Here is a 24,538-nt window from a genome sequence, read left to right as displayed (position 1 = left end):
AAAGGGAACTGCTTCAGGCCAGGTCCCTCGGAGCCTTTCCTTACGTGCTGTAAATGCAGTGCAATGTACAGTTCCTGACAGCAGGACACGTTGCAGAAGATGTCATGGCATGCCAAATGACTGGGCTGAAAAGGTCTGACCCCCTTCTCTTTTGTGTGCCCAAATCCTCCAGCACAGCTGAGGGGCTCTCGAGGAGCCATGTGCTGCGCTCACGTGCAGGAGCAGAGCACAAAACCCAAACAACACCTACTTCTGAACACAGTTCTCATAACATAAAGAAGCCCAAATTAGAAAATTGGAAAGAGAAATGGTGTGTCATTAAGTATTCTCTAATTAGGACAGCTAATATTTCTATCTAGATAGTTTTCCCTAGGAATGGGAATCCAGTAGGACAATCCAGCCCTTGCTATTGCTAAAGCTCACAACAGTTCGAGCACAAAAGCCTGCAGATCACACAGCAAGCTTCCCCCTTATGTTATACTGCAGCATATCCAGCTAACTTTAGGATCTAATTTAAAATCAAAGCATTCCTCTCCCCAAAGCTTATCTGTTCCTAGCCATTCCAGTGAAAGTTATTTTTATTTTCTGCCCTCTGTCACTTACACTGAAAGCAAGCCAACCTACACAGTACTGTCAGGAAGCAGGGGACCCACACTGTGTTTTTATGTTGGATTTTTTTTTTTTTTTTTTAAAAGCCTAATCATTTTTCAAAATAGAGGTAATAAACTTGCCAGCAGGCTTTGATTACTGCTTAGGATTAATCAGCTGTTGAAATTAAACTGGGAAACACAGAGTGGAAAGTTCCTGCATGGAATCTGCATGTCCTGTTATGATGTATAGGGAAATGCCCCTATACCTTTTGGAAGTGCCAGGACAGCAGGAGGTAAAACACTCGGCTGTTTGGCTCGAGGAGAGCAATACGCTGTCCTGAAGCACCAGGGGCTCTGCAACACTGAACCCAGCACCAGCAACCACAGTCCATGTGTCCAGCATCCTGCACACAAGCAGAGGTGTACATGCTGCATGAACTTCAGGTGGCCCTGCCAATGAAGGACACTGGTGTCTTGCCGCCGTACCACAGCCACATAATGACCCTACCCCCTAATTACTTATGCTGACACAGCAGGAGCAACCTCCTGTCCAACCTGCGTTACAAGCCCAGGACGGTGCTTTTACAAAGGCCTGATGTTTGAAATGGTACAATAGAGCCATTGGCTCCTGCCATGCGTTTGGTCCCTCAAGAGCCATTCAGTTACCAAAAAGTTGTTTCCTGTGAAAGTACTTATCCCCTGTAATCAAGTCAGCACTTAGCCCGCTCTTCATCAGGCTGAAGAGACTTGACCAGCCTGGTTGGGCCAGTCACCACTCAAAGACCTCGATGCTGGACAACGTCCACGTGGAGTTTTAAAAGGCATTCCCCCACCCACCCTATCCACTGAGCAAAGAAAAGACCGTTTATTTTCCTCAGATACTTTCAGTGATGTCCCAGCAGAGATCAAATTCACTTATAAAAGCATGCCTGGGGAGAGAGGAGCAGCAGTGGAGTGCTAGTAAGCTTAAATTATTTATAAACAGTAAATAAATTAGAAAGGAATTGGTAATATGAGCTCTAAGCAAGGACCTCTCTGTCCTGCTACACAGTAAGTGAAGAAAACTCATTTCTGGTCAAAGAAATGGGAGAGGAGGATCAGCAGATCGCGGGGACAGGCCATGACTGCATGCAGGGATCTAGTTGCTCCTACAGTCCAGCTAGCAGGACTAATTCAGCCCAATAAATAAAGCCAACACTAGGGTTCATCATACTTGCCTTGATTTTAACACACCCATGTATTTTAAGCCACAGCATTTTAGGATAAACCCAGCCCCCAAACCCTGGAAAGTTTGTTTTCATGCCTTTCTGTGCCACAGACTTTATATGTGTCCTCAAGCTGGTTTCCTTGGGCATTGCAACACTAGAGGCATAGTTTTAGGCTTACCCAGGTGAAGCGGGGTAAATTTTTATACCAAAACAAGTGCAATAGCTAACTTCTGAGGAGATCTGAGAGAAAAGAGAGGTTCCCTCTGTGGAGTCAGAAGATTAGATTAATGAAAACCAACCAGTTGCATCTGGTAGAAGAACAGGTCACAAGGCCAGGAGAGGGATGGTAACGTCCTTGGGATTTCAAGATGGTCACAAGTTTCAGGAAACTTTTCCTTATCATGTGCACAGTGCCAATATAGAAATAGCATAATCATGTCCTACCTTTAAAAATAGTTTTCAAAAATCAAGCAAATGTATACCGCAAGTGTTTTGCTGCACTACTCCTCCCCCTCGAGGGAAAGATGGGATAAATCTCGTATTACAGATGTCAGTCATGTTTCTTGACGTACTTAACTATTTATTGAAAGATAGTCAGATTGTATGGGAATGATAATGTTATTGAAAAACCAAACAGAAGGAGCCCCTCTTGTGTTTCTATTAAGATGTACTAAAAAGGAATCTGTGTTAAAATGTATAGCTCGGCCTGATAAGTGTTAAGAAGCAAGCACTACACGGTAATCAGCAGCTCGCCTACGCATCATGATAGTAAGGGTGCTAAGCTCCGTTTCTGAAGCCAGATGACATCAGGAAGCTGTTTCTTCTTTTTCTGTAATTATTATAGAATAATTTGAGCTGTTGTAGGAAAAAAAGAGCCTATCTTTGATATGCAAGAAACCACAACCCAATGACTTGTATACCAAAAAAAAAATCCCACCAAAAACGCCAAGAGAGAGAAAATTAATGTGGGGGGATGGTATTAGTCTTGCTTTGGAGGGCTCGGAGGCAGCAGTAAGAGGGGGGGGGTAAAAACACCTCCGGGCGGAGTGGCTGCCGGGGGGCTGCCGCCCTCTCCCGTCCAAACGTGGCAGCGGCACCCCCGGGACACCCCCGGGGTACCCTGGGCCCTCCGACAGCCTCTCCGTGTCTTTCCTTCTCAGGTCTGGCTGGCTTCGCTCGGCTGTGCCCGGGAGATCAATATGAGGTACGTCTGCGCTGGTTTATGATTTGTTTAATAGCAAAAGAATGGCAGATTTGTGTTGCTTTTTACATTGCAATGAAGAAGAAAGCCTTTTCACATCAGCACCCCAAGAGACAGCTATTATTTTTGCGGTATATGCTCTGAAAAGCCTTGCAGTTCTCTTTATGTCTACGTGGGTCAGGACAACTGTCAGAAGATCTGAAAATTATTTGATTTGAAGAATTACAAGTTTTGTGTTTTGTTTTGTTTTTTTATTTATTTTAAAAAACTAAATAAAAAACCAACAAACAAACAAAAAAACCCCACAACAAACCCACAAGCAAACCTCCCTTATTTTTTAAGTGTCTCCCAGAATGAAGGCGTGCTTCTCACTGTCTTTTTCATGACAGACATTTTTAACTCCCCTGGAAAAAAGCATATGCCCCATCACATGCGCGCAGAGCCAATGAAACAGACATCCTTTACTGAAAGTTTAGACTTTACTTCATAAAGCAGAGTAGCAGAAAGACACATTTCTTGAGACCCAGATGTTACCTGCTGTGAGGCTGTGTCAGGATCTCCGGTCACTGCAGTGTTCCAGTGGAGAACATCAAGAGCAGGTTAATTAGAGATGGATTAAAATAAAAGCCTCTAGCTCTATCCAGAACAGAGCTTACCCTGCAAGAAATTCACAAATTGAGTATGGATCCAACCCCCAGCCTGTACTTCCCAGATGTCCTGATCATCGATTCATTTGTTCCTGCTCTCATTCCCTGTGACAAATCTCTCCTGCCCCTCTCATGCCTGCAAGCAGCACGTGCTTCCTCTGTGGGGCCGATGGGTTGGTGCAGGTCTCTCCCAGTCATCCCCACAGCCCAGAACGAGCTTGCTGCTCTTACCACTTCAAACTGTGTTGTTGCACTGTGGGGTCTCATTTGTTTCCATCACCAGCCAGCCAAAGTCTCGCAGCTGGGGAGGCCTCTGACAGTGGGTGGCCAAAAGTTCACCTGCCATCTCCACTGCCTGGGAAGGCAGCAGATCCAGCAAGCTGCAGGTCTTGGGAAAGGCCCCAGGGGCTTTTGTCCTGCCCTCCCAAATCTTCCCCACCCCGCTGCTTTCCCTGTCGATAGCATTAAAACTCCCGTAGCTTCTTTGTTCGGAGTCATCTAGTTATACGAAGGTGAAAGCTGGGGTGAGGGGTGCCTTGCTGAAAGGAGCGATGAGGAGAGCTGAGAGGCAGAGATCCTGCAGGATAGTCCTTTTCCTTCTGGCTCAATGGGAAGCAGAAGGGCAGCACCTACACCACTAACCCTTCCAACCTATTTCAGACCTTTTCCCCCATTCTGTTTCTGATATTTGCACATCACGAGAGCAGATTTCTCAAGAAAATAAGAGGATTTTTCTTTTTCAGATTTTCATGCGTTATGGTCGCCAGCGGTGGAAACTGAAAGGCAAAATAGAAGTGAACGGCAAGCAAAGCTGGGACGGAGAAGAAATGGTTTTCCTCCCTCTCATTGTTGGACTGATCTCCATTAAGGTGCGCACGCTAACTCCTTGGCCTGCAAGCAAGGCAGGAGTCAAGAAGCTGCCTTCTCATGCACCCCCAGCAAAAATGCAGCAGCAGATCATTAAACTCTTTGGGAATGAGCCATCATTAGTATTTCCAACACACCTACTCGAGTGGAGTGCTATAGTATTGTCCAACCTAGATGCTACAAGACTAATCGCTTTGGGAGTCCTAACTCTCCCCAGACTGGTGGCATAGCCATACTAACACGACCCTTGCCTCGCAGCGCTCTCCAGCAACTCAAATAATATGCACCAAACCAAGGGAACACTGGAAACCTGTTTGCTAACAGCATTCAGGAAAACAACAACAAAGAAAACCCAAACCCCAAAAAATCACACTGGTGCTGAGTTTGTTGATACTGCTTAGATAAGAGAGCAGCACCTGTTGATCTAGAGAAATACGCAGTTCTCTCGTTGGAACACACATAAGGGCCAGTTGTGCATAAGCTGGACCAGTCCTGAGGTCCAGTCCCACCACCCTGCACAGCACAGCAGCGCCGTGAGGTTTCTGCTCACAATGAGGTGGGGGCCTGTAGAAAAACCACACTGACTTTTTGGCAGCTTCCTAGAGCACAGCAGTCCCCCAGATTTCTTAATGCCTGCAAGCCTTTGGTTTCCTCTGACTCTATGCCCCATTCCCTGGGGAAAAAGCAACTTGTGCAACTCCTAGCCGTCAGCAGCGACTTTTCTTCCTAAACCAGAATCTTTCCACCACTGCTTCATCCCTTCATTGGCCCAGGCCTCCCCACACAGTTTTCTGCTGGCTGAAAGTCCACGTGCAGATGTGCTTTCCTTCCAACAAACCTCCAACCCAGAGATACTCAATCCCAGATCCCCGTCTAGAAATTGCTGCTAATAATTATGCCAGGTGTCCCCGCTTAGGCAGCTTAAACAGGGGAGTGTCTTGCAAGTCTCATGGGAAACGTCCCACTTAGACACTACAAAACCTTTATGAAAAAAAAAATGAAAGCAATTACAAAGCCACTGACAAAATAACCCCAAATGTGTAAGACACTAAGTTTTCATAGACAGTCAAGTTGTGACACAAGGTGAATCACTCTTCCTAATGTAACAAGACAGTTTTAAGGTGGAAGTTTAGGAGAGAACCCTTTCTTGTAGTACACAAGAGCTACAAAGGACAGTCCCAGTACTATTAAGGTTAATGTATATATTTTTACCCTTTTCGGACTCTCTCCAAAGACTTTCACATAAAAGGCTCAAGAACTGACTTTCAAGCAAATAGCCAAAGGTTTCTTTGTGTATCAGAGCTGCATATATAACTCCCCCTCTGAATTTTCAGGCAGATATATATGTAAGTATAAATAGTGCTGTACTTTACTCTTACTACAAAAACATACGGAGGTGGTTCCTCACCAATAGATCTGTGGAAGTCCTCACCAAAGGCCATAGTAGATGTGAACTACATGGCTTCAGAGTTACAGGAGGCAAATACATAGAAGCGAGCTCCCTCAGGAATCGCTAAGTAGGCCAGCTACATCAGGAAATTGCCTGTCATGAAAATTGTCTATTGCTGAGAGAGTATTAGACGGGAAGGCATCCAATCCTCTCTCCCTGTCCTTACTCATCACCTGCACTCTGCTTATGGTCACTGCAAAAGACTAAGTACCGAGGCTGGATAGCCCCTTGGTCTGAGCCAGTATGGTTGTTCTCTCCTGCCACCCAAAAAACCATAAAGAAAACATAGAAGCATGATCATACACAACTACACACTTATTAAAAAAATATATCTGATTTTTCCCTTAAGTAATGAAGATGCAACATAGTCATATTTTAGAAGCCTTTTAGCAAGGGGTCCAGGCCAGAAAATCAAAACCATTGTTTTGTAATTAAGGATTGCAGTGCCTTGTGTGGTCCTAGATAACCTTGTTCTTTTCTCTTACAGGTCACAGAAGTTAAAGGACTTGCTACTCACATCCTTGTGGGAAGTGTTACCTGTGAAACAAAAGACCTGTTTGCAGCTCGGCCTCAGGTGGTTGCAGTAGACATTAACGACCTTGGCACAATAAAGCTGAACCTTGAAATCACCTGGTAGTAAGTAGAGCTGGCTGGTTGGTCACTGGGTGAAGCAGCTGTAAAAATTCAACCAACAAAGAAAATGTCCGTGTGGTGTCTTCTCTCTTTTTTGCTCCCTGCTGAGGCAGATGGGGAAGGAACTGTGGCCCAAGCTTGGGAGAGGAGAAGTAGTGCGTGGTCAGCCCCAGGTTCCCTGCATTACCTGTGGCAGTTGGGTTTGTGCCTGGGTTCTTAGTTGGGCCGAGTTTCAGCTGTTACAATAGGTGTGGTGAGTACTGACATTAGGAGGCATGTGAAACAGATAGTGATGAGAAATCATGGAATTGCCTAAAGTGTATACTTTCCCCCCCAAGCTGAAGAAAGGAGCATAACCGGGTCCTCGTATATTCATCAAAAATTTTTAATATTAGTGTAAAGTTCAGCTGGGTTGCTCTGGATTCACATTAGCATAGCCAAGTTCAGAAGTTGGCCCATCTTTAAAAGCTGGCTTTTAACGGCTTCGTACACCATGAGCAGTGGGAAATCTGGCATTGTCCATTGTAGATGTGGTGCTTAGGGACATGGTTTAGTGGTAAACTTGGCATTGTTAAGTTTGTGGTTGGACTTGAGAATCTTAAGTGTCTTTTCCAACCTAAATGATTCTGTGATTCTGTCTGCATTGGTCAGCATAGGTAAGCTGATGGTGTTAGGATTCAAACTGAATTTTCACACCAATTTTAATAAAATTGGTAACTGTTTCCTCTAAAGAAGCATTGATGCTTTTAGCTTTTGCAGTCACTTATGCTGTTTCTTGTAATGCAATAAACACAAAGCCAGCAATAACAGCTACTGGTTTCCTTTATAATGCAACAGCTCTATTAATAGTAGAGCACCTTTCTCATTAGTATGTGTGACACTTGTCAACTCAAATCCAAGAATACTTTTCATGTGAGAAGAATAACATCAGTCTACGCTACATAAATGATTTCGGAGAGTAGAATACTTTCATCAGAACCGAAAATCACACTTCTGAGCCTGCTGTCTAATTAACAATGTTTTCTTTTTAACACTTCTGTTAAAAAAACCTGCTACCTCTGGGTTTTGATGTGCTAATAAACCACCTTTTCAAAAGTCCTTTCCATGGACCTGAAATTCCTTCTTGCTCAGCCTAACAACCATTTTTTTTCCTGCTTGTGTGTCCGCAGCCCCTTTGATGTTGAAGACTTGACCCCGTCCACTGGAAATGTGAGCAAGGCATCTGCTCTGCAGAGGAGAATGTCCATGTACAGCCAAGGCACCCCTGAAACACCAACCTTCAAGGACCACTCATTCTTTGTAAGCTCTCTTGTTTATCTCTCTGGTAAACCTCATGTTTATGTAGTGAGAAGCCCTAGAGCAGTCCAAACACTGCAAATGCTTCATTGCTTTACACGTCTAAGCTTTTTTCCCCCTGGTTCCAGCAGGTTACCCTTACAAATACTTACAAAGCAAGTGCATTCCTAGCTGCTAATCCTAAAAGAAGGTGACTGTGATCCTGGCATCTTTAAAACTATGTGGCCAATTTTTGCATACCTATTCTTCTTGCCTTACTGCTATAGTACTTGAATAATTTTTATAAGATACGTGTTCATTTTGTGACAGTAACAACTGTTATAACACTAGTATTTTTAATGTGTCCCATGATAAAATTTGGCCCTGTACCGAAGGTATTCACAGGGTGCATGAATCCCATTTTGCATGAATCAAATTCTGAATGCTTAATCAGGACTGTGTATAAACTGAATTGGCCATCTGTACAGATATGAATTTTCCAAGTGCTGCATTCCGTGCCTGTAATTTAGTACTCTGCTACAAAGCATTCATTTAACTTGCCCTTCCTCACACCCTCTTTGCTTTAACTGTTGAAGAAATGGCTGCATCCCCTGCAAGACAGGCCAAAGTTGACAATCTTAGATGCTCTGCAAGACACTTTCTTTGACAAGCTTCGTCGCAGTCGCTCTTTTAGTGACCTGCCATCGCTCAGGCTAAGCCCAAAAGCAGGGCTAGAGCTATATGTGAGTCCTGTTTTTTGTTTGGTGAAGGATTTTTTCGGTCCCCATGTGGCCTCTCCATTCCCACGCATGCTTCATGTGTCACTCTCTGTTGCAACTCACTCATTTTGCTGACTGATTAGAGGGAGAACATGATTGTGAGCCCATGCTGCTCATGTTAAATCAAAATTCCTCTTGGCTTCTACAGGGATAATGATCAGAAGCCAACTGTCTGTGGGTAGAGAGCAGGACAGGAATACAAGCCAACATGGTATTGTTAAAAATGGCCTGCTACGCTGACTGATGTTATACATTTGCCTAATAACTTGACTTTCAGATGCTAAAAGCATACCCATTTCAGGGAAAGAAGAAATGAACCTTTGAGTGTAATTATGTTTAGGGGAAAATAGCTGCTAATAGTGCTGGGAAAAAGATGCAAGTTTTGGACACTTCAACCTTGTGCACCTTAACAACGTGTTCTTTCCAGCAAATTGTCAGCAAAATAGTAGTTGCCTTTTATCTGTGCTGTGCATTTGTGCGAGTTTGCCACATAACAAAGCAAAATTTGTAGGTCAGATAGGCAGGTTGTGATTCCTGCAGTGATTGCTCCCCTTAGATCAGTCAGAGAGATGAATGTATGTGTATGCTGTGATCATTTTGGGGTCTGTGTATGCTGTTTTTGCTTCCTAAATGATCCATGTCCTGGTCAATATGCCACCACACAAATTCTTTGTCATTTTGGCAGAAAATCATGTTGAACAGGACTCCTATGTAAGTCATGTTCAACAATTATTGGAGATATCCATGCCACATGCAGAACATACTTTCAACAGAAAAGAAATAGCATAGTAATATCACCATTAAAATGCCATGGCACTAGAGAAACTTTGGGAGCAAACTGTGTTAAATTTTAGGGATTGCTGCTTTAGAAGTCAGAAAATAAACACAATGGAAATCTATAATGGGTAGAAAAATGCAGCCAAGGTGGCTTAAGTACCATTAAAAAGGGACATGCTGCAGGAACTAGAGCAATGCACTGGAAATGCTGTATGAGGGAATCTGGTAGGACGAGCAGAATTCGGGTCTCTGTTCTGGGAACTTGCTTCCTGGAGCTCTCAGCTTGCCAGAGAGATGCTGAGCCCAAGTTTTCCAGCAGTTTTCCTGCCAAAATCAGGAGCTGTGCCAGATGAAAGCAGAAGTTGGATTTGAAATATTTTTCCCATCTCTCAAGTCTTGAATGCTTCTTTAATCTTCTTCCTTGCATTTTTCTTTCCCAGGCATACACTGTATTTTTTTTTCTCTTCCGAGTGCTGCATGAAAAACATTTTCTCTCTTTCTCTATTATCTTTTCAGTCGAATTTGCCAGATGATGTCTTTGAAAATGGAACAGCAACCACCGAGAAGCGGCCTCTTTCTTTCACTTTTGGTGACCTGCCTTACGAAGACCGCGTGCCCCCTGCCAACTCAGCAGAGTCCTCTTCTGCTCACATCAGCTCCAGCCCTGACATCACTGCGACCCCCACCCAGCACCGAGCTCTCAAGTCCTCCAACAGCTCAAGCCTGGACTGTAGCAGCAGTGACTCCCGCAGAGACTCTGTCGCTGAGCCGAAGGACCTGCTGTCCCAGGCAGAGGGAGCAGTGGTTGAGAGCAAGGCCACCCCAAGGCCAGCTCCTGCAGTTTGCCAAAAAACCTCTGATGCTGGGAGCGATCACGTCTTTATAGAAACAAGCGTCCCCGTGTCTCTCCTGCAGGACACGGATGAAGGTTCAGAGCTCAAGCCTGTGGAGCTGGATACCTATGAGGGCAACATCACAAAGCAGCTGGTAAAAAGGCTTACATCAGCAGAGGCACCCATGACCCCAGAGAGGCTGCCGTGTGAGGGATCGATTAGTGGGGAATCAGAAGGATATAAGTCTTATCTCGATGGAAGCATTGAAGAAGCCTTGCAAGGGCTTCTCTTAGCTCTTGAGCCACATAAAGAGCAGTATAAAGAGTTTCAGGACCTGGACCAAGAAGTTATGCATCTAGATGACATCCTAAAAGTGAGTACGTTTTCAGAAAATACTACCCTAGCAAAAATCTGAGCGGGTAGAATCTCCTCCCAAGCATCAAAGTAGGGTTTTTGGAGATCAGTAAAATTCCTCAGTAGCAGTACATTTGCTCCTGCTTGGAGCAACCTTTCACAGTGTTGCATTTTTAAACTGTTGTCAGCAATGTGCTTACTGTAGCCTTGTATCCTCAAGCAATGGATCTTTTAATCTGCTTGAAACCTGGGGGAAAGAGAAAAAGGTGCCAGGGCAGAGGGGTAATTAAATTATGCCCTTCTCTGCAGAAGCCACTTGTGAACCCATTGCTTGTGCCATACTAGAGGTCAGATTATAGCCAACCTTCTGCCTTTGAAATGTGCAGGCCGCATCCTCAGTGGGTGCATTTTAGCGTACTACCCCTGAACTCCATAGAGCTCTGCAAAACTACACCAGCTGAGGATCAGGCCTTGTAGCTATAGAAGCTGAATTTTCTAAATTGCCAAAGGGATTTAAAAGCACAGGTCTGACTGAAGGCTGCTAATCCCATATTGCCTAGGATTCTTCCAAGCCTTTTCCTTTTTCCCCCCATCCATTTTTAAAATGAGAGACGTCCTGTCATTACAACAGGATGGACAGAAAATGTTGAAAATTAGAAAGAATAAAAGTGTTTTGCATGTGTGTTGTTAATACGTTTACTGCTGATCGCTGTGACTCGTATCTTCCCCCATGAATAATAACTCATGACGCATTACTGTGCAAAGAGTATTATACGGGAAACAATCATTTCAAATGCTTCATATTCATATGCAAGTTGGTCTGCTAGTCATTTCAGCCTCAACATTCAAAAACATGGCTGAGGAGGAAGGAGGGAAGCATTTATCCTTCGGCATTATCTTTTTATGAAGAAACTTAGCTAACATCCTTGTTTCCGTTGGTGTTTGCAGCTGCATGGTACTTTCCCAAGTTAAGTGCTTTTTGACAGCCTGCAGCCCCTGTTTCCTCCACTATTGCCCGAGGAGGTTTGAGCAGGCAAAGCTACCATTACTATTATTTTTTAATTATATTATTATAATTATATTATTTTTTGTACAAAGAGTTAAACTATCCACACAGCAGAGGGACAATGGAGACTGTTAATTTGCACTCCTTTTATCAGAAGTTACAAAGGGACAGACATGGGATGGGCGGGAGAGAGGACGGACGTGTGCAGACAGGATTCCTGCACGCTCGAGACGGAGGCCTCTTCCAGATCTGTGTATGTCTGCATGTCGCCTGTTGATCGGCTTGCAGACCGACGACGTTCGGCATCACCAGCACCCATGCTGGGCTCCCCAGGCAAAAAGGCTCAGCTGGAATCCAGCTGTGGCTGAAGAAATCTCTTTTGGCCATATTAAATGGGCAGAGGAAAGGAGAAGCCCACACGTTGCTGTTTGGCCTGGCCCGAAGAGGCTGCACTACCAGCCCTGAAGGAAATGGTCGCTAAAACCATCGGTGCCACAGAGGAAGCGGGATCCAGCACCCACCTGTGCCACAGATGTGTTGGGAAGTGTTAGTTTGATCAGCTAATGACACTGCGGTCAGTTTAAGGAGTCAAGCATTGTAAGTGCTAACGTATGACCGTTACAGCATTAATATTGTGTGCAAACAAATAGGACACAAAACTTCAGTTCCCCTCATCTCTAGAAGAGCTGGTGCTGAGTCTGAAGTTGGAGGGCAATGCATTTCTTTCTACAAGCTGAGACAAAGTCCTGGCTCCTGCCTGGGACTGGAAGACACAGCTTGTGTAACGGCACCGGTGGCTCCTGGCTGTTTCTGATCAAATAATCACATAGCACTAAAAGTGTTGAAGTCATTGCACAAACCTACAGAGGTGATCCCTCAAGTTATGTCTGATCCTACAACATGAACCTGGTGGCAACTCTGTGGGCATGTCTGGATGAATCACCACACGGGACCAGGGCCTTTGATACTTCCTACAACAACAGCAAGGTTTCCGATGCATTTCTTCCCAGCGGTGAGATGGGAATTTCTGAGTTACAATTCTGCCTTTCTCTGCCACCTAGGAATCCAATGGCTTTTCCTTGATAAGCCATATGGTTTCAAAGGCCACAAAAGTCCTCTCATCCCACGAATAAATCTGCACATATGGGACCAAATTCATTCCTGGTTAAGGTCCGTTGGAGTTACATCTGGAATAAATCCGATAGTGCCATTGAATATGTATAAATTGGCTTCTGCATCTAGAACAGCAATTATGGAATGTGCCTTCCCCTTTCAACTTCCAGTGCATTAATTGCCGTCTCTCGTTTTGGAGGATGCTGAAAGCTGTGTCACTTGGATTCAAGATGTACTTCTCGTTTCTATAAAATGCATCAAATTTTGCCTTTGAGGGTTTTCCTTTGGGGCAGAGAGGGAGTAGGATGGGGAGGGGAGGAGGAATGGAAGGGTTTTTCCAGTTCTCAGGCTTTGATTGTATGTGCTATGAATATGAAGGTTTGAAATGAAACACCCAATAAAATGATGTTTTAAAAATAAAATGAAGAATTTGAAAGTTTTAAGCTTTATCCTTTTTTTTCTTTTCTTTCAGTAGTAGCTAATATTTGGGGTTTTCATTGGTTCGTTCTGCCTTTGCAGTGCAAGCCAGCAGTAAGCCGAAGCAGGTCCTCCAGTTTAAGTCTAACAGTTGAAAGTGCTTTAGAAAGCTTTGATTTCCTGAACACCTCTGACTTTGATGATGAGGATGGTGGTGGTGTGGAGGTTTGTAATGGTGGAGGAGGTGCAGACTCAGTATTTTCAGATACTGAGATTGAGAAGAATAGGTAAGTTTGTAGTAACTGCCAGCTGTGCTTACGCCAAACTGATACCCTAGCTCTTTGTCGCTAACAGGGGATCCCGGTGCACACATTATTCAAGGAAGACTGACTAATCCTTGATGAGTTTATAGGGTCAGAGGGTTCCGTGTGGCTGCTGCATACAAAATCTTAGCTTCCAGGATCATTTTTTTCCTGTTCAAATATACGCAATCTGTCCTCCAAAGGAGAAGGGTAAATTAAATTAAGCTGACATCAATACTGGCAGAGCCTCTTCCTTGACATAGGTTTGGACCTGGCTTTCCTTGGATGTAATTACTAATTCCTCTGTGGTTTTTCCCCCCTCCCTTTGTCTTTTCTCTCTAGCCGAATGAGTCTTTGCAGTGGATTAAGCTTGTCAGTAACAGTAACACAGGGCCAGATTTAAGCAGCATGGTGTAGGTTTCCTTTGGAATCTAAGAGTGATGACTGGTACTCTGTTCATGGCCCTGCGTGTTACCTGCCCTTCTTTCATCACTTTTGGTCTTTCTGAGAAAACAAAAAAGGAAAAAAAAAAAAAAAAAAAAAAAAAAAAAAAGCTGTGGTGTTTGTGGTGTGGTCTGCCATTGTCGTGTGACCTCAAGATGCTGTGTTTCAATCATTAGATCCTAATAGCTTGTTTGCATCCTCAGAGCTGACGCAATGCCCAGCAGGCACATAAGTGGCACTAGGGCTGTGAAAAAAGAAAAGAACACGGTTCCCTAGGAAAAAAAAGAAAAGAACATGGTTCCCTAGGACCCCACGCTTTCCAACCAGGGAGCTATACTTCTCGCAGCTTATCATGGCCTGTTTAAAACAATTTTGAGTACCGACAAGCAACCACCATTCAGTTCTCAAAATGTGACTGCATATCCTCTTTCCAGAATAAGACTTGGTGGGGAAAAAAAAACTCAGAAAAATGTGTTGCTTGCTGAACTGGCACTCTGAGCTCAGTTCAGTCTGTGTTGATTTAAGGGTCTGGCTTTAACCGGGCACTTCAGCATAAATTTAACTTGAGCAGCAAAAATTAAGTTGGTTATAAGCTAACTTAGAAAGCAACTATAACCTTTTAAGTTAAAGGAGAAGTTAAAATTTCATTTTTTTCCCCTCTGGCTCATCCCCGGACAGCGTATATTCCCGCTTCCATTTTTAGATGTGTAAGTGTGTGACTCAGTGTAAAGATTGCAAGTGTTGAAACTTCCGAACTTGCAGCCAAACACACTTGCCATCTGGGGACTGACCTTGGGCTTCGCGTTTAAACACAGGGAGGACCATTTGTACAACAAGGCAATGTTGGAAATAATGATTTAAAACACAGTGAGACTAGCTTTACGCTCTTGCAGAAACAATTGGCAAAGCAAGCTGTACACATTGTGCCTGAAACAGCGTATGAAAACATCATGTCTCTTACTTCAGCAGTGGAGTGGGTTTCCAACCTTCTGCAGCGAGCACCCAGCACTATATAATTTGGCAGCAGGAGGACACCGAAGGCACAGAGCTGTTCTTAGCAGCTCGGTGCTCGGGATGACACAAATTGTCATGGTGCTCAATCCAGAGCGACTGGGGAGATGATTCACCAACAGATGGGAGAAAACTGTCACCACCAAGCGACAGTAACCGTGGGTTAGAAAGGCTTGCTGGTGAGAGCATCGCTCCAGGCAAACCAGTCAGGGGACAGAGACCTGTCCCCTTGGTGGGACAGCCCTTCCGTGCCCGGCCAGGGCAGCACTGCTCCTTTGCGATATGATGTGTTCATTGTGAGGTTTCTGGCTGCTTCCAGCTCTCCTGCCGTGCTCGTTGCTCATCGCCCTGAGTGAGCCCTGTGTGCGTGTGTGTGTGTGTCTGCCATGGCAGCAGTGGTCAGCCCTGCACTGACCTCCCTCCCTCATCCCTCCTCAGTTACAGGCCGGAGCACCCAGAAGCCAGAGGCCACCTGAGCGAAGCTCTCACCGAGGACACGGGTGTGGGCACCAGCGTGGCCGGCAGCCCTCTGCCCCTCACCACAGGGAACGACAGCCTGGATATAACCATAGTTAAGCACTTGCAGTATTGCACGCAGCTCATCCAGGTACCGGGACCAGCTCTTTTGGGGCATATATTTTAAAATTTCCCCTGCGGGCACCGGTGTGCCCAAAACATGGGGTACGAGCAGGCTGGCAAAGTCAGCACTGCTCCTGGGAGGCAGGGGGAGTGCAGGGCTGGGACAGCCACCATACCGGGGTGAAGGTAACACCCTTCACCACCAAGCAGAAGAGCCTCCATCGGTTTCGTTCCCCACCTTGGAGCAGACCTGATGCACAAACCATGGGGTGCTTTGCAGTAGGACTGATGGGTAGCACAGCAGATGACAGGGGCAGCCCCTGCTCTGGGTTACAAGCGTCCACTGGCTTTGCCAGGAGGTCCCCAATGAGATGAGTCCCCGGTTAAGGCAGCCCATGCCTTCAGAGGTAAAACAGAAGCCCATCACTCCACTGTTTAACCGTGCCCCAGACAAGGCTGCCATGTTCAAGAGCAGAAATGAATTTCTGCATGTGAGGTGCAGAGATTGTCTGCAACATGCATGGTTAAGGCAGCGTGTGACAGCCCTCCTGGGACATCAAAATTGTCTCTTCATACCCCCAACTAACTAGCACAACATTTTGGAGGGTTTTTTTTCAGAGCCCAAGCTCAGCAAATGTGGTTCTAAACCTCCAGCAAGCCACACCAGCAACTGAGGGCATCAGGGTTTACCTCATGAATCAAAACATACTGCAGCTTCCTCTTTACAATTGTTTGATACTTCCATCTTAGATATAATTAGCTTTATTTTCCCAAAGGCCCACTGAAGCAATACAGAGCAAGCCTGCTTCCAGCACTCTTGGTGCTGAGCTGGACACTCTGCTGACTCACAAGTATGAGAAAAAGGCAGGTTTTTGGCTTAAACACAAGAATACACAGTAAATATGCAGTTGGGGAAGGCGAGATTGAACTATGTCCACACACAGACCAGATTTGAAATGAACAATATTTATGTGGACTGCTGAAGAAAATGCAGATGTCAGCAGCAGGGAGTATTAGTGAGGCAAAAGCACCAAATTAATAAAGGCACCTGGGTAGTTGATCAGAGCTGAGCAGAAGTGTGACAGACACGCTGACAGAGCCTGCTACCAGCAGGTACATCCTGAAAGTCCACGGCCTATGTTACGTGAAAGTCAGACTAATATTCTTTTCCGGCTTTAAGGCTTATGTTGATGGATTCCTTTAGCTTCACAGAGCATACAAATCAGAAATTACTTATGCAAATGGCTGCTTGGATAGTCAAGTGCCTGGGTCTGGCTGTAGATGTTAAAGATATAAGCAGCAATGCCTATCAACCAGGACCATAAAATATCCCAGAGACAAAAAACTTTTGAAGTTAAGGAGATCCCATGGTTCCAGGCAATGAATTTGCCATTGCGGTTCTTCAGGTGCCAGGTATTTTGGAGTTTTTTGTTTTCTTCTGAGGTTTTTTTTTTGGTTCATTGACTCCTTTTCCTCTCTTCCCATTTGTCTTCACCAGCAAATTGTGTTCTCCAGTAAAACACCATTCGTGGCAAGAGACCTCCTAGATAAGCTGTCCAGGCAGATCCTTGTGATGGAGAATATAGCAGAGATCAGCACTGAGAACTTGGGAAACATCACCTCCCTTACTGATGGTAAGAGACAAATTAGAGGATTTCCTTCTGAAAAGTGTTTGTTTGGGCACGCATTCCTGCTGAAATAATCGCTGTGCAGAGCTCACCGTCACTGCAGGAGATGCCACCATAGCAGGGTCCGACTCACGGTTACCAGCAGATGCTGAAGTCACAACAGCAGGGCAGGGGCCTGATTCTATCTTTAGCGCTGGTTTCGAGAAATAAGCAGGTGACAAGAAAAAGGACTTCTTATCCTGCTTGATGTGCAAAAGATGGACAGAGGTCATTGCTGTGGTGGGGTGGGGATGCTGCCACCTCTGAAGAGCCAAATTCTTCCTCCACCTCTCTTTCCTGCGGAACAGCAGGATCTGCCTTATACTATCAGAGGCATAATACAACTCCTCGAACATTTTATCCATTTTATTTTTAGTCATCTGTATGGAAAATTACTTAGTTATTTTTCTTGTTGTTGCATCTATTTTAATACCTTGGAAGAGTTTGACAAACACATAGTTACCCTCATAAGCAGTTTGGCAGGATAGGTAAATACAACATGGTGTATTTACTTTGTTTATCAGAAAAGTGAGGCAAAATTGAGTGAATCACCCAAGGCCACAGAGGAGTGCTAGGACAGGGACCAGTCTTGTGCAGACTGTTTGTGGTGCTCACCTAGTATTTCGTGGTATTTAGACGGATGAGACATCAGCGCCCAGAACTGGTTCAGGAGCAAATTTTCTCACATCCTACCACGGGAAACAGAAAAAAACATGTTACAAACTTCAGGTGAGCATATGATCATGCTCTGTGAAGGTAACGGCACAGGGTGACCCACCAAACAGTAACTGTCTATCCGTGGGCTAGGGTGAGATTTCCTCCACTCTTACCATCTTTTCTCTTCTGGAAGATGATGCTTCCAGCACGGCTATGTTTCATCATTCATTTTGTCTTCTCCTCCAGCAATTCCAGAGTTCCACAAGAAGCTGTCGCTGCTGGCTTTCTGGATGAAGTGTACTGGCCCTTCAGGAGTGTATCACACGTCTGCAGACAAGATGATGAAGCAGTTGGATATCAATTTTGCCAGCACTGTGAATGAGGAGTGTCCAGGACTTGCAGAAACAGGTACCAACTGCTGCAAAAAAAATGCCGGTCATAAAATGGAGAACAGTTATCTACTGGGCTTTATTCAGCCTTCATTGCTTTGTTTTCCAACCCCTTGAAGGTCTGTTTGGCCACAGCTCTAAGATCTCATTTGAAAACTAATGCTACAACTCTTGAAAAAGTTTTGGCCCAAAATAATCAGATCAGAATAGGAGAAAAAGGTGAGGTCAGCAGAAAAGAAAATACTGTTTTAAGGTTTATGAGCTAATCAGAAAGTAAGTCTATTTCCACATACAGATTTATAAGTGATTCAGTGAAGCAGGAATCCCTGCACTTAATTTTACATGTCTATATAACGTCCATGCCCCATTACTGGGATGAAATTCATACACATTCAAGTGAGTCTGTCTGAATATAGATTCCTATTTGAGGTGGGATGTACCACATCTCAAACTCCAGCTACACTGGCTAGCTCTCCCTGGGGCAGAACGGGGATGTAGGGTGACTTGCTCAGGTGTGGGCACCTGCATGGCAGATGCCTACCCAGGGCAGTGTTTGTCTTTCCTGCTCCATGCTACAGCTCTCACAGACAGTGCTTCAGACTAGCTTTCTGCATGCCACACGCTCACGCAGGAATATAAAGACAAGCAAAGCCAAATCCTGTCTCTATGCGCATCTCCCATACTTCAGTGACATCACGGAGATGTAACTGGCAGTGCATGCACATACGTGGTTAGTGATTCAGGATATCATTTGGGTAGAAAGGATGCTGTATTGGACAGGAAACTGCACTAGCCATCCATCAACTTGCAGAGGTTCATTCTTAGAAATATGTCTGCTGGTGATGAGAGCTAGACAGGCAGAAGGCCTGTCTGGCATCTAACCTAATCACAGTTGAAGTTGGAAGCGTTGGGAAGAACCTGGGTTTTGCTCTCACTAACGCATACCTTTGTCTGTGGCTGCCTGCAGTCTTCAGAATCCTGGTGTCTCAGATCCTGGACCGGACAGAGCCTGTCCTCTACTCCAGCATGTCCTCCGAGATCATTACTGTCTTTCAGTATTACAACTATTTTGCCAGCCACAATGTTAATGACCTTGGAAGCTATTTGCTGCAGCTCGCAAAAGAAGGTAGGGTATATAAATTCCAGCAACTAATGGGGGGGTATATTGGGTGTCCTTCTGACCTCAGCACAAAACAGTTCAGCCGTGAGGCTGATTTTACAAAAGAAGGGGGGAAAGGAGACAAAAAAGATCTTTCAATACTAAGTCTGAATGCACCTGAACAGTTGTACATATCAAGGGAAAGGAGCTGATGCAGATAGACGCCCAGTCGTTTCTATTTCCATTTTGAAATGGGAAAAAAATATGTTGAAAGAATTAGTTTTTAGGAAATAACTATTGGTGGTGGGCTGGGCCCAAGGTCTGGCAAGTTTTCCATGCCCACAGCTTGGATGGCGTTCCAGTCTTTTATCACCCTTTACAGAGAGATCTTCTGAAGTGCTGAGCTTTTCTCAGGAGCCAAGGGATCACAGCACCTCAGTGTTTGGCAGGCTCTGCCACCAAGGGCTAAAGAGAAGCAGATGCTCCACAGAGGGTGCTAGATGGCAATCCCTGGCAAGCCTTCTTCTCTATTTGAGAGGGCGTTTGAGGAACCTTGCCTCGTTTTCATTTTTATTTGGGCATACTGGGGAGCTTTTGCTCAAAAGCCTGGAAGGAAAAAGGCATTTCAGCCCACCTCTGAAGCACATTAGCCCTGGCTCTGGGTGGCAGACATCAATCTGCCTGGGACAAGCTCTCACAAAAATGCCCTGGAAGGCAATACACTGACAACATTTGGTTTCACTTGTTATAGGAGGATTTACATCTTCCAGCAGAAAGTGAAGATTTGACAGGTAGGCCCTTAACTCTGGGTAGGCGTAAGTGCTGCCATGTCGCACCCAGCCCATCTGCTTATCTCTTCCTTTGGAAGAACATCTCAGAAACTGGCCCAACTTAAAGCTCAGACAATTCCCCATGCAGACACACCACAATATGGATCGATAGCGATCGCTCAGATGGGGATTTTTCGTGTCCTTTATGTGCATAGTAAAAATTGAGGATTGCTAGCAGGGAAAGGAGCAATCTGAAATGTCGAGACCATAAGATAAGTAACGAGGACCTTCCTCTTGTGCTTACAGCCTCTGTGGTTCAGGTGCTGCAGTCAGTGAAAGATGGAAAACTGCAGCAAAATGTGGCCAAAATAAACTCCAATAACCTTCCACCACAGCAAGAAGTTTTGAGAGCTTTGGCTTTACTTCTCAATGAAAATAAAAATGAAGTCAGTGAGACTGTGGCATCGCTTCTGACAGCTACCGCAGAAAACAGGCACTTCAGGGAGAAGGTAAGTGGCAGAAAATCACCTATCGCGTAAGAGACCTGTATCATCATGACATTTTTTGTGCCTGTGTGTCTCAAATGTCTATGTGTATAAAACAATTGCTCCAAGCTTGATTTAAACTGATCCAGAGGGATTTACTGTCTAATTTTCCTGCAAATCTGCAGGGCTGTTTCTGTCGTTATGCCAGTCTATTTCTACCTGTTATTACACAAAACAGGTACTAACCAAAATCTCTATCTCATACCATTCTTCACCATCCCCAGCTTCATGGAGGCAGCATCTCAGGGAAAATATAAGCACCTCCTGGAACAGGCCTGCGTAGCTGATACCTGGTTCGCTGCCTGCAGGAAGGACCACGGGCTGCCTTGTATGAAGGCGTTATGCAGCTTTATGCTGCAGATGAGTTCATTGTGCAGCCGACTGCCACTGAGATTTGCTGCTCACACTGGTTTTGTTTGCTCAGCAGTAGCTACTCATTTCTAGGGCTAAGCAGTAAACTGGTCTAGCAGTTCATGCTAACTTCGTAATAGTTAGTTGCAGTCCCCCTGGGGTCCATCCCAGCCTGTTCATTACTACCCCTACATCAGAGAGACCATCTCAAGGGTCAGCTCTTGAGCTACTTTAGACTCCAAGGCCCATTTAGAACTCTTTGGTGATTTATGCAGAAAGGCCCTCAAGGCTGCCAGATTCTGCTTCTCACCTTAACGTGAACTTTTCCTAACCAAAAGCTGGCATGGGACTACTAAGCTATAACTAGTGGCCTGGCCTGGATCTGCTGTAGGGAATTATCCCACCACGTTACCTGTGGCAGGGGCTGTGCTTCTCCATGCCACGTGCTCTCTGTGCAGGAGGTGGGCTGCAATCCCTCTCCCTTTAGCAGGGTAGCAGTGCCCCCACCCTCCACCCTTCTGCTCCACACAGGCACAGGCATTTTCATCGCTGCTCTTCTTTGTCTCTTTTCAGGCCTTGATTTATTACTGCGAAGCACTAACCCAGCCCAACCTCCAGCTGCAGAAAGCAGCTTGCTTGGCTCTAAGATACCTCAAGGTAAGAGACAAGGAATTCACTGTGGCGCTTGGCTTTACTTTAAAGAAAGGACATCTGATAGGTACAAACAACAAAATAGAAATTACAATAGCAGCAGCAGTCGTGTTCTTGTTTTGCATTGATGCACTGTATCCTTTTACAGATACCATGCTGTTTGGGAACAGTTTAGAAGCTTCATTGCAAAAACAGCCGAGCTCTGCAACGATGACAAAGTTTATATTTTGCATACCATCTTTTCCTCCCTCTCATACTGACTTTAGGAGACTTACTTCTACAGCACAGAGAAAACAAATGTTAATCCATAGAGTACTGACTGAGAAGGGAAAAAGAACATCCTTTCCCAGGATAAAATTAGCTGTAATGCACGTGGGTTGCTGCAGTAGAAGGGAAAGGACGAGACGGGTCACAGCTGGTTTTGTGACAAATAACTGGTACATCTGGGCACTTCAGCTAGCATATGGTACCATTTCTGCATTCCCTCCCATGACAGAAGGGAAAAATGCACTTTTGTTTTGGCTGTATAGAGCCATGGGAACCAGCAACCGGTCAAGCCCGACTGGTACGGGACACTGGGGCAAAAAACATGTTCTGTGAGATAGACCCACCACGGACTGACTATTTCTCCCTCAAAACTGTCCCCTGAAGAAGACAGCTCTCAAATGTAACTTCATCCCAGAGAGAACTGATGCCATCCAATACATAATCCAAAATTGTTGAAATATAAAGAAACCTGTTTTCCCTTAAATGAGGTGCTAGCAGGCATCCCTGAGAGGCAACGGTAAGGGGCATTACACCTCTGCTGCATGTGGAGCACAGTGGGGTTTTTGATCTCTCAGAAAAAGGCAAACTAGGAACCAGTGGTGGAAACTGGAGCTAGACACATTTAATTTGAGCAGTGTGGCTCTGATGTGTCTTGAATAGTGAGAATGGCGGTTGCTGGGGAAAAAAAACTGCTGTAACATCATTTGGGATCTTCAAAGAAAAAGCTGAAGCCTTTCTGGAAGATAGTATTTCGGAGATGGGAATGCTAGAATGGATAGGTGGCTGTGGATGAGCTAACCCAATGGCAGTCTCATCCACATCAAACCACGTTGGCCGCAGAAGGTCTCATTGTGAATCTCAGAGATTTTGAAGATCGCAGCAAGCTCTGTGTTGCTGTGGCCCCATTACGCGTAAGCATTCGAGATGTAGTCACCATCATCCACCCAGTGCAGACTTGCCCTGAGTCAAGCACAAGTGACCACATTAAAGACAGGGTGGTGAGATTTAATGGCTCTGGTAGCTTAGCCCTCCTTCAGAGCATCATAGACCTGACCTGTGCCTCTCAGATTGACAGGGCTCATACAAATACTGACTATGCGGCTCAGCGCCTCTTCCATGTGTCACGCCGGGGCAGTACCTGCCCTTTCTGTCACTCATCTCCCCTGTCGTATTAAATAGCCTGCCAGAGACACTACGACAGCTGCTCTCCCCAAAGGCCTGAAGTTTTTGTAGCAGATCAGAACAGGATTATTCCCTGCTTTCTTCCCAAACTAGGACAGGCAAGGCAAAAATGTTGGTGAGCGCAGGTGTTGGTGAGGAGCCCGTGATGAAGTGCGTGGGCTGGCCAGCCAACATGCCCCCATAGACACAGTTAGGCTGGTGGGAACAGCCTTCTTGGACCTAGCAGGTTTGACATGCTCAGTGTGGAACTCATTCCTTTGGCGCCTGTCTCCCATTCCTCTCCCTGCTGTACCCTTACCTTGGCACTTTTATGGCCTCATCCCATGGCCCATCACCCAGCCTACGCTCAGAAGTGGCAGACGTAGCCGGTCAGCCAGATTTGTGCGTGCAGCACATAAGGTAGGAAAATTAGAAAGGGTCCACGCTGACAGCAGAAAATATGCCTTCTCCTAGATGCTCCCCTTCAGGGGAACCCCATTGCCCGTGTCCCCACCAAGACCCTCCCCTTGGAGTAAGAAGGGCAATGCAGAGGATGGTCGCTATTCCCACGCAAGGCTGTGAAATACAACCAGAGTGTACTGTGCCATGTTCACGCGGTTCTTTTTGCCCTTCCCAGGCTGCTGAGAGTATTAAAATGCTGGTCACGCTCTGCCAGTCTGACAACGAAGAGATCAGAAAAGTGGCGTCCGAAACCCTGCTCTCACTTGGTGAGTTGCCTGTTTTAAAATAGTATTTAATTTTCTTTTTGAACAGAGCAGCATGTAAGACACCTGAGTTATACAAATGTGAGACCCTTAACTGAAACAAAACTTTATACCTAGGGACTCAAACACATTAGAAAATATATATTCATACATATGAATGTATATATATGAATATATGTTCATTTGAAAATTATGAAAATGGACCACACATAAACTGAATTGTATGAGAGTCTGGAGGGGGAAGTAGGAAAGGCAAAGAAGCAAAAGAGAAGTTGACAAACAGAAATGATTCATAAAGAATTTGAAAACCAAGCAGCCTTGAGGAGGCAGGACTGGCACACTGCCTGCTGCATCTCATACACCCTCCTCTTGGGTATCCCCTCCGATCCCCCTGGAGTGCCATTACCACACTCTCAAGTGCCATTAGCACTGCCAAGTGTTCACTGAATCTAATTTATCTTTATATGCTTATTTGGACAGACCCTAGCTTGCAAGTCCTCCCTCGCACAGTACCTCTGGCACTTTGCGTTGACCCTCATTTGTCCTTGAGCCAAGAGATACCCTGTTCATTAACCTGCAATCTAGCTGAGCAGCAGTGCCTGAATGCAAGTGCAGCTGCAGAGTTTCAGAGCATCAGTACTTCAGTGGCACAAAACCATTTTCTTTTCCAGCCTTTAGGCTAGGCATGGATTTCTACTCCAGGGGTCTGTCTGTGATTTTAGTTACGCAAACGCGTCAAATTTACTCTCTTTCATTCACCAGTTCAGCAG

At 45.2% G+C, this 24,538-nt stretch overlaps 1 protein-coding gene across 3 annotated transcripts in view; it reads left to right on the top strand.

Moving 5' to 3' along the window:
- The window catches only part of FAM65B (family with sequence similarity 65, member B), a 70,276-nt gene that overhangs the window by 43,566 nt on the left and 2,172 nt on the right, over positions 1 to 24,538 (top strand). The window contains exons 8-21 of one of the 3 annotated variants that reach the window (XM_009885877.1): positions 2,959 to 3,002; positions 4,390 to 4,515; positions 6,451 to 6,599; positions 7,766 to 7,895; positions 8,468 to 8,614; positions 9,944 to 10,633; positions 13,253 to 13,437; positions 15,346 to 15,514; positions 16,985 to 17,120; positions 18,057 to 18,218; positions 19,167 to 19,325; positions 20,375 to 20,577; positions 21,538 to 21,621; positions 23,681 to 23,771. In XM_009885877.1, the coding sequence (XP_009884179.1) occupies positions 2,959 to 3,002; positions 4,390 to 4,515; positions 6,451 to 6,599; positions 7,766 to 7,895; positions 8,468 to 8,614; positions 9,944 to 10,633; positions 13,253 to 13,437; positions 15,346 to 15,514; positions 16,985 to 17,120; positions 18,057 to 18,218; positions 19,167 to 19,325; positions 20,375 to 20,577; positions 21,538 to 21,621; positions 23,681 to 23,771 (2,475 nt within the window). Of the gene's footprint in view, positions 1 to 2,958; positions 3,003 to 4,389; positions 4,516 to 6,450; positions 6,600 to 7,765; positions 7,896 to 8,467; positions 8,615 to 9,943; positions 10,634 to 13,252; positions 13,438 to 13,794; positions 13,870 to 15,345; positions 15,515 to 16,984; positions 17,121 to 18,056; positions 18,219 to 19,166; positions 19,326 to 20,374; positions 20,578 to 21,537; positions 21,622 to 23,680; positions 23,772 to 24,538 lie in introns of those variants that run through there. The other 2 variants (XM_009885878.1, XM_009885879.1) reach the window with 2 other exon arrangements.

Source organism: Charadrius vociferus, unplaced genomic scaffold (genome assembly GCF_000708025.1).
Source record: "Charadrius vociferus isolate BGI_N301 unplaced genomic scaffold, ASM70802v2 scaffold195, whole genome shotgun sequence".
In the NCBI taxonomy this organism is placed as follows: Eukaryota; Metazoa; Chordata; class Aves; order Charadriiformes; family Charadriidae; genus Charadrius; species Charadrius vociferus.
This window is presented reverse-complemented; position numbering and strand designations above follow the sequence as displayed.